At 40.0% G+C, this 9,512-nt stretch overlaps 1 protein-coding gene across 1 annotated transcript in view; it reads right to left on the bottom strand.

Moving 5' to 3' along the window:
* KIAA2026 (KIAA2026 ortholog) overlaps nt 1–9,512 on the bottom strand; it is a 49,254-nt gene continuing 39,742 nt past the window's right edge. The window contains exons 6-8 of the mRNA XM_015820625.2: nt 5,295–5,410; nt 4,996–5,174; nt 1–4,393 (exon numbers count right to left, since the gene is read on the bottom strand). Coding sequence (XP_015676111.2) covers nt 798–4,393; nt 4,996–5,174; nt 5,295–5,410 — 3,891 coding nt within the window. The 3' untranslated portion in view covers nt 1–797. The remainder of the gene's footprint in view (nt 4,394–4,995; nt 5,175–5,294; nt 5,411–9,512) is intronic.

Raw genomic sequence — 9,512 nt, 5'->3', positions numbered from 1 at the left:
CAGCAACTTTGTTTATTACATACAGATCCTTCTGCATTATTGCTAAACAGTACACTTATCCAAAATTACTAAAATACTTAAAAAACTATACATTATGTAAACAAAACATAAATAAGACAGAGTAATTCTTTTTACACATGGTTTAGTCCATACTGTTAAGGAATTGGGATTATGTACAATTTTACACCATAGATTGCATTTTTGCAACACATCAATATAGAACATGGGAACATTTGAAAACAAAATAGAAAATTTCTAAATTATAAGAACAGATCCCAGTAAATGTGCCAACCAAGAACCAAACATCGCTTTCTATATCTTTGAACAGTTTCCCCCCCCCTTTAATAAAAGCCTTTTAAAAGCTTTGCTCTGAAAGATATTTCAAGTGCTTTCTCACCATTTTTTGAAAAAAGAAAAACTGAAATGATCCTCAATGTAACATGAATTTTAAAAAAAAATCACTGATGGCTTTGTGCACACAAATCCTTGAGACGTGACAGGTGTTTTAACGTGTTAACAGGTAACATTTTGTTGTTAACAGCAAGCTGTGTAGCTGCTATCTATCTCGTCCTGGATCCTTTCCACTCATGAATTCTCAACGATATGCAAAAATATTTTTTTTGCTTCATTGTTCTGTCTGCTCAAAACATGCCATTACATGCCTTGGGTTCATGGACATAAGTCAGATGTTTCAAACAGTGTACTTTAAAAAACAATTATAAATTAATTTTATACACATACACACGCACGCACACATACAAATGCCCCAAAATTTCAACGGCTCATTTACTTGAAATTCAAGATGCAGCTGTGTCTGGGACACCTATGCTGGAGTTCAGAAAACTGGGGAAGACAACAGCAGAATTCTTAGTTGTAGAAATAAGGTCAGCAGAGAAGGATGAAGACAGAGATGAAGTTTCTGATGTTGGAGTCTTTATAGCATTCAAAATGGCTCCTTCAGGGCTGACCATCAGTTTTTTAATAGATGTATCTAGGTGCAATACAGACTTACTGTTTTGTAGCTGTGAGGTACTAGTGTGGGTTGCAGGAACTAAAGTTGTTTTAGCTTGAGTAGAAGATGAGGTGACCACTACCAAAGATGTAGACAGTGTTGTTGCAAAAGATGGAGTGCCTGACTTTGAAGTATTGGCAATTATTTGTGGAGTAGCATGAACAATAGGCACAGGATTTGTAATCCCAAGAGAGTTCACAATTTTGGTAGAGCTTTTTAAAGGCAGTTTTGATGGCTGCCAGCTTAAAGAATTACCCATCACTTGTGTAGTCTTCTGGGGAATGGGAGCAGCAAGGGATACGCCTTGAAATCCATGGCCATTACTAACAGTTAAGAGAGGACCAAGTTTTGGATTTGCAGAAATGAGAAGAACGTGACTACCAGCTCCGAGGCCCTGAGATGGAACAATAAAACGAGTACCACTGATCATTATTTGGGTTCCAGGTGCCAAAGGTGTACAGGTGTTAATTATGATTTTCTGCTGAATATGGGATTCATTTAATTGGCTGCCTACATTATTAACTATTGATGGTGAGGATGGAACAGTCTGAACTGTAGAGGTACCAGGAGCACAGGAGAAAGGTGGCTTTACATTAAGTGGCACTGATGGGCAAGGCAGAGGAACTAAATTAGAAAAATTAATCACTTTACTTGCATTGGGGGATGCTTTTTGAAGTTTCTGAGTACTTCCATTTGTTGGCACTCCAGCTGAAATTCCTGCAGGCTGAAACTGAGCTAGTGTGGATTGTTGACTTTTTGAATGGGGCACACATTGTGAAGCAGGTGGAATTGCTGGCAATTGAGGGACTGTATGCAACATTTTAGGGACACCATTCACCGGTCCGGGCAAGGAAACTGTTACTGGCAACTGAAAAGGAGACGATAAACTTGAATGAGAAATTGTTGGTTGAGCAGTAGAAATCAGTACAGATGAAGCTAGGTGTCCTGTTTTCACAGTCGATTTAGCCACAGTACTTCCAACATTAGAGGAGGACAGCCGTGTAGTCAAAACTGGTATTATTTTTGCTGGGGGTTCCATTCCATCTGCCAAAATAGTAGGCCGTGTTCCAGTAGTAGCTCCACTCAGTGCCACAGAAGTAGCATCTAAACATGAGCTGCTGGTTACTGTAGTGGTATTTACTGCTTTTGCTGCAATGCTTTGACATGTCAAACTCGAACATACAGGAACTAAACTACTACTGGATGATAATGGGAAAATTACATTATGGTTGTTTTTGTCTTCCAAATCTTTTGGTGCTGGAGACTGCATAATGTTAACTGTTGAAACATTCTGAGCATTACCTGTACTATTTATAAAGGCCTGACCAATATTAAGACCTATTTTAACATCTTTTACTTGAGAAACAGTTGGCGATGTATTTACTTTTAATGATGATCCCACAGTAGATGGAAGAAGGACAAGCTGAGGTTGCTCTGTGCTTTTCACATATGTCTTACCAATGGAAGGAGGGAAAGTCTGTTTAAGTGGTTCTGTTGTTACACTTGCATTTGACTGAATACCGGCAAGTGGAGTATTAATGAAAACCAGTTTCTGTGCACTAACACCAGTGGATGTTGGAGTAGGAATTAAGTTGACTCCTGTAGCTCCACACACAGGAAGAAGCGAAGGATTTGTGACTAACATAAGTTTTTGAACTTGAGTACTACCCAGACCTCTGCTGGTAATGGAAGTGACTTCAGGCTGTGCAACAGAATATTTTGCATTATTTACATTGACTTGTTGTTTAATAAAAGAAGCCTGGGTAGTGCATGTAGAATTCTGCCCAACATTTTCTGTAGATAAGCTCACCGCATTACCAGAACTGTTTGGTGGAGCTGTCATGACAATGTTTGACGATATGGAAGGTAAGAATGGAGAGGAGGATCCATGTAGAGTTTTTGATACTCCTTGATTCACCACACCACTATTATGAGAGTGCCCAAATGTAACTGTTGTGTTTTTCCCCTTTTTTGGATTTGCACAAGAAGAAATAGTTGGAATAGAAGTTGTTGCTGGAGACATTTGAGCAAGCGTTGGCAAGCTAGGTATCGCTTTTGTCACAGCTGAAACAGTAGAAGTTGACAACTGTGTGGATTTGGGCATTAAAAATGCTTGAAGCTGAGGTGCATATGTAAAAACAGATGGAGAGAAGTTACTAGCAGAAATTGGCTCTGAATTTGTTTGCACTTTCACGATTCCTGTGTTCCCACCACGTGTCCTAACAAGGATAGACTGTGAATCTCTTATGCAAATTGTTTTTAGCTCTTGTTTTGTTTCATTAATGTCAGCAGTATTTTGTGGGGACGAACTGATGTAAGAAGTCTGTGATACTGTTGTCAAAGTCTGAATGGCTGAAGAAACAATAGGTGAAGCAACAGGGCAGGAGGCAGCCGAAACAACAGTCTTGGTAATTTTTACAGTCTCGCTTTGGTTCATTTTCACTACTGATGGTAATGTGTTACTAGTGGAGGTGACAGAAGGCAGCAGCGAAATTCTATTCATCGAATCAGTCCCTTGTGGCAACTGGGTAATATTTTTTTTAACATTTGTATTAGGCAGAAGTGTAGTAGCAGCATTTATTGAAGAAGTTGGAATAGGAGGGGCTAAAGTAGTGTTGGTATCTGTTGATAGTGGAAGAGAAATGCAGTGTTGTTCAATCGTATTTTGCTGTAGGGGTTGGTTTTCTTTTGCTCCACTTTTACTTTCTCTGTGCTGGATAAGAAAATTTTTAGGCAAAATAAGGACTTGCTGCATGATTTTCTCTCCTGTGTTTTTTTCTCCTGACTTACCATCAATTAAAGGCTGCATCTGAATCTTCACTGAATTACTGTGCAGGTCTACTGGCATGCAATGGCCAGCTGGCATTTTGTATAACACTTGCAAAGAACTCTTTGAACTGGTCTGGCAGGGCAATTCTGGTTTAACTGGAGCAGAACTCACTGTTGATATAATCAGTTTTTCAGAGGTAAAAGTGCTTCTACCTACTGTAGATGGCAACTGACTTGTTAAGGCCACTTTGTTCCCAATATTCTTAGCAAGCAAGGCCTGGATAGGTTTGGTCCCTTTTATTAAATGTCGTATGTATGCTGTAGAGTCTGTCATGTCCAATGATTCTGAAGCTGAAGATTCTATCTGCTTATTCAAGCAACTCTCGGTTGACAGATCATTTTCAATACTATGGATGGTAGCATCATTTGTGCTTAATTTTAGCTTTTTCCTTGGTAAAAATTCATTTGTGCTATCATCTAGGTAATAGTTTTGCTTGGATTGGCGTTTAACAGATTTAGGCACTATCTTCTGCATTTCTCTACAAGTCAAATCTTTTTTAAATGGTCTGGATTTTCCTGAACCAAGGTCCATTTCTGGTGATTTCATGTCTTCTAGGAGAAAAAGAAGAACCAAAAAGGGAAGCATTTTTAGAAAAGCAAACAATCCTTCTTAATTGATCAGATTACACTATTGTTCCAATCAACAAAAGAAGTTTTGGCAGTACAATTTATGATGTGCTCAAAAACTTAATTATTTTAGTTTTGTAAACCTTCATTTATTTTATACTCAATTTAATATTTAAGCATTTTCTGAAATTATTTAACTCAACAGAGATAATATCCCATTGTTTATCCCACGGAATGAAAGAAAGAAAGAAAGAAAGAAAGGAAGGAAGGAAGGAAGGAAGGAAGGAAGGAAGGAAGGAAGGAAGGAAGGAAGGAAAGAAAGAAAGAAAGAAAGAAAGAAAGAAAGAAAGAAAGAAAGAAAGAAAGAAAGAAAGAAAGAAAGAACTGGGAAAACAACATAAGTTGATTTGTCAAAATTACCAGCAGGCTATGCTGTAGTTAATTTTGCTTCAATTTTCACAATACTCTAAAACAAAAGAAATGGTTATTAAAAAAGATAACTATTTTGTTATGAAACTTCATCTTGTTAAGACAGCTGAAGTCTATCATACTCCACCAATCAATCACAGGGTAACAAATGTACTTACCAGTATCCATATAGTCTCTTTTCAAAAATTCTGTGTGCTCCAAAGATTCACTGGTAAATGTACTGGAAACTTCTTTGACAATATTTATTTCACTATCCTCATTAGTCCACTGTTCTCTAGTAAATTTATCATGATCCGGCTGCCGTCTGAAGTCATCGTAGTCTTTTTTTAAGCGAGACCTTTGACAGAATATTGTAGATAGTTAAGAATTTTGTTCTTTTCATATTAATATTTAAAAACAAGTAAAGGATTGGTGAATTCTTACATTTTACATTTACCAAAAAGATTCAGTCAATTACCTGTTTCTATGAAATGCCTTCATTAATTTTGGTTCCCATGGTAACAACTCATTTAGCAGTCGTATCAAAGTACAGTGGAGTTCCTTTACAGCTTGCTTTCGATGATACCATCTTCCCTGTAAATATGAAAACGCTTATTACAGAGTAAATTTTAATCAATAAGGATAAAATGTGCAACTTCAGGAAGAACAACACTATGGATCTATTTTGCAGTAGTCAGTTGCTCATTAATTATTGCAGGAGATGTCTAGTGTTCTACCGAAAATTCAAGTAGAAAAAGAATACAGAACTAAATTACTACAACATGATTAATCTTTTCTTTTTCTCTCTCTTTTAACTGTAAGATGTCACTTTATTTACCATTGTATGTGCCAATTAATAATTACATAGAACACAGATCAGAATTAAAACTATATAGCATAATGAATGTCTATTTCAATAAAAATGCCCAAGTATCATAAATCATAAATCCAGCTGCTGCTACGGAATGCCAGATTGGTCTATAAAAAGACCTCCTCATCCATGATTTGATGATAGAGCCAACCTGAAATGTATTACTGAGACCTGCCTGGGTCCGGAAGGGGGTTTGCCCTTTCTGAAATTTGCCTGGCTGAGTTTCAAGTGTGACATCAGCTGAGATTCAGGGGCAGGGGTATGGTGATTGTTATAAGAGAACCTTGAGATGTGTTTGAATATTAGTAGCTCAGGTTGGTAGTTGGGCTGTTTGATCTCCGAGCGTGGCGATTTGGCTCCAAACGTTTCGGCTCCATTCGGGAGGGACACCTTCAGTGTCCTTTGAATCTCTTATAGTTTTCAGGGGGCATGCCCCAGAGATCTCCAGTTGTGAGATCTTGTTCATCCAGCTGGACTCTAGGGATCAGTTGGGATTGCTGCTTTTGTACCAACCTCCCTGCTACATAGCAATATCTGTGCCTAAGTTCCTTGACTCCTTTTCTGGGTTGGTGGTGGAGTTCCCCAGACCTATGCTTCTGGGGGACATACATCTGCCTTACCGAGGAATGGGGTCTGAGATGACTTGGGAGTTCCTGATTTCCATGGCAGCTATGGGCCTATTCCAATACCCAGAGACCGACCTGGGAGAATGGTCACATTCTGGATTTGGTGTTCCTGTCAGAGCAGTGACAATGTGATCTAAAATTGGGAGAGCTTTAGTGTCCCCTTTGATATGGTCAGATCATACCCCGATTTTGATGGGATTCTCTACTGCCACCACTCACTGCAGGAGGTTGGACTTATTGGTCTGCCCCTGGTGACTGATGGACCCAGAGTGGTTTCAGAATGAGCTGATGATTATTCTTATTGGTCTGCTGCACAATCCATTTGAAGCGTTGGTTTCTGCTCGAAATAAGAGGGCAGCTGAGGACTTGGATTGGGTCATGCCTACACAATCTCTCCTCTCACAGATCCCTTTACTCTCTATGGTTTACAGAGGAGTTGAGGGAGATGAAATGGGAGATGTCTAGTGCAGTGCTAGTGCTCAATAAGGAACTTAACTGGACAAGGTGAGTGCTGCCATTGAGACCTAACTAATAGAGGTGAAGATGTGAATTAGTACTTCCCTACCCTTTTTGCATTTGCAAATTGCTGCTCTGCAGTCCTGTTTCAGGTGACATAGGCCCTGTTGGATAAAGAGACCACGGAAAACCTCTTACAGAGGCATGCGCAGGAATTTGTGCAGCATTTTTTGAATAAAGGTGCTTGAATTTGTTCCCACTTGGATGCTGGCTATGTTGCAAATCCAGAGAAGAGGCCTAGGGCATAATCTTGTCCAGTTGATTGGGAATGGTTTGAACCTATTGGACCTGATGAAGTGGCCAGGTCCTTAGGACTATGAGCTTGGCCCCCTGCTCCTTAGATCCATGTCCCTTCTGGTTTATTAAAGCAGCTGGGGGATGTTGTGTGAGTGGGTTCTGGCAATGATTAATTCTTCTTTGTAGAAGAGGATTGTCCCTTTGTCTTTTTAAAGAGGCCTTGATTCACTCCCTCAAGAAACCATTGTTGTATCCCACTATACGGAACAACTTTAATTCAGTATCTAGCCTCCCTTTTTAGGGAAGGTGGCAGAAAAGGTGGTTGCACAGCAGGTTCAGATGACCTTGAATGAAGCAAATTATCTGAATCCCTTTCAGCCAGGATTCAGAGCCAGATATAGAATGGAAACATCATTGGTCTAGCTTTTGTATGACCTCTGGTTTGGGCAGGATGGGGGTAGTGAATCCATTCTTGCCCTACTTGACCTCTCAGCAGGTTTCAATACTATCAGCAATAGTATCCTTCTGGATTGGCTCAGAAGATTGCAGGTAGGCAGCATAGTGTTATGCTGGTCTGCTTCCTTCCTTCAGGGTTGATTCCAGTGATGACAGGGTTCGATGCTTTCTCCTCTCCTCTTCAACATGAGGCCACTGGATAAGCTCAACTGTCACCATAGGGTGAGGCATCATCAGTATGTGTATAACACTCAATTTTATATGTCCACCATTGAGGAATTAAGCAATGCCATGAAAGTCTTATCACGGTGTCTGAATGTTGTGAGGGTCTGGATGGGGAATTATAGGCTTCAGCTCAACCCTGGCAAGACTGAGTGGCTTTGGTTTTGGGGGTCCGTTGTTTCTACAACTATGCCATCTCTGGTGCTGGATGAGGCTGCATTACCACAGGTAAACACAGTGCACAACCTGGGGGTCTTCCTAGATTATGACTCTTGGTTGATGAGCAGGTAGTAGTGGCTAAGGGGGCTTTTGCACAGCTTCATCTTGTGCACCAGTTGGGCCAGTTCCTGGATCAGCAGGCCCTGCTCACAGTCACTCATGCCCTGGTCACCTCCAAATTAAATAAATGGAGTGTGCTTTCCATGGGGCTGCTCTTGAAGAATACTGTACCTGGCAGATTTAGCTGGTACAGAATTCAGCAGTGGAGGCTCCTAGAATACTGCATGTTCTGTGAGCTGCATTGGTTGCCAGTTTGCTTTCAATTCGAAGTGCTTGTTTTGATCTTTAAAGCCTTTCATGTATGAGACTGGGCTATCTGAGGGACTGCCTCTCCCTGGTTCCATCAGCCTACCCTATTAGATCTGCTAAAGGAGGTATGCTGCAGATACCATCAGCTAGGGATCTACATTTGGTGGGTCCCAGAAGGTGTGTCTTCCCTGTTGTGGTGCCTACCTTATGGAACATTTCTCTCTGAAATTAGATTAGCTTCGTCCCTTTTGATATTTTGGAAGGCCCTCAAAACCTGGCCATTTTATCAGGCCTAGGGAACTGGAAAAACACTTAAATCACTCGATTGCTGAAGTGACTATTTTTCCTCCTCTCTTCTCCTAAGATCTGAATTCAAAACTTATTCTATCCTTTTTGTACCTGCATATAATATCACAACACATGTACAAAAAGGTGGAGTTTGCATTACAATGACATGATGATTCTTTTGTCATTTGCCACTCTTTAGTCCTCCTCTGATTGTGGATTTCACTTTGTGTGGGCAGACAGGAACGTCTCCAGATAAAAAATGATTGTCCTCTAAAACTGCGTTCCCCAACCTTTCTGGCTCCATGGACCAACAGTGGTGTCGGGGAGGGATGGTTTTGTATGCGCGCCTGCCACTTGCACAAATAGAGCTTCATGTGCTTGCCTGCCACTTGCGTGGACCAGTTCCCAATAGGCCACAGACCAGGACCAGTCTGCGGACCCTGCTCTAAAAGTTTCTTACTGTAACAACAGCAATTATCATTGCTTAGCTTCTTTTGCTGTTGACATTCCAAAGGTGGTTTAAGGAAAAGAAGCAATAAAGTGCAGATTAACAAAGACTTTAAATATGCAAGATATAAATGTTTTTTTTTTGTAATATATATTTAAAAGGGGAAGAAAAATCAGATAAACCTGGAACTGGCCTATTTATTTCCCTCAGCTGCTCATCTACTTTCAGTCCTAACTTGCATATACCTAGTGACGTGACCAATCTTTTACCAGAATTTCTCCCATGATTGATTATTGAGGTTTTCTGCTGTGACTCATTTAAACCCATGTCCACTATTTATGGCTTGTATGCTTGTATTGCCAGTTTAAAAATAAGGCACCTAACTTTAAATTTAACATTCCTTATAGCTATACTTTACAAGTTATCTTTTCAGAATGCGTTTCCTTCTTATTCTATCTTACTTAGAAACAAGAGTTTAATAGGCAGCATATGTTAGCAGACACT

Source organism: Protobothrops mucrosquamatus, unplaced genomic scaffold (assembly GCF_001527695.2).
Source record: "Protobothrops mucrosquamatus isolate PMUCROS unplaced genomic scaffold, P.Mucros_1.0 scaffold1151, whole genome shotgun sequence".
Lineage (NCBI taxonomy): Eukaryota > Metazoa > Chordata > Lepidosauria > Squamata > Viperidae > Protobothrops > Protobothrops mucrosquamatus.
This window is presented reverse-complemented; position numbering and strand designations above follow the sequence as displayed.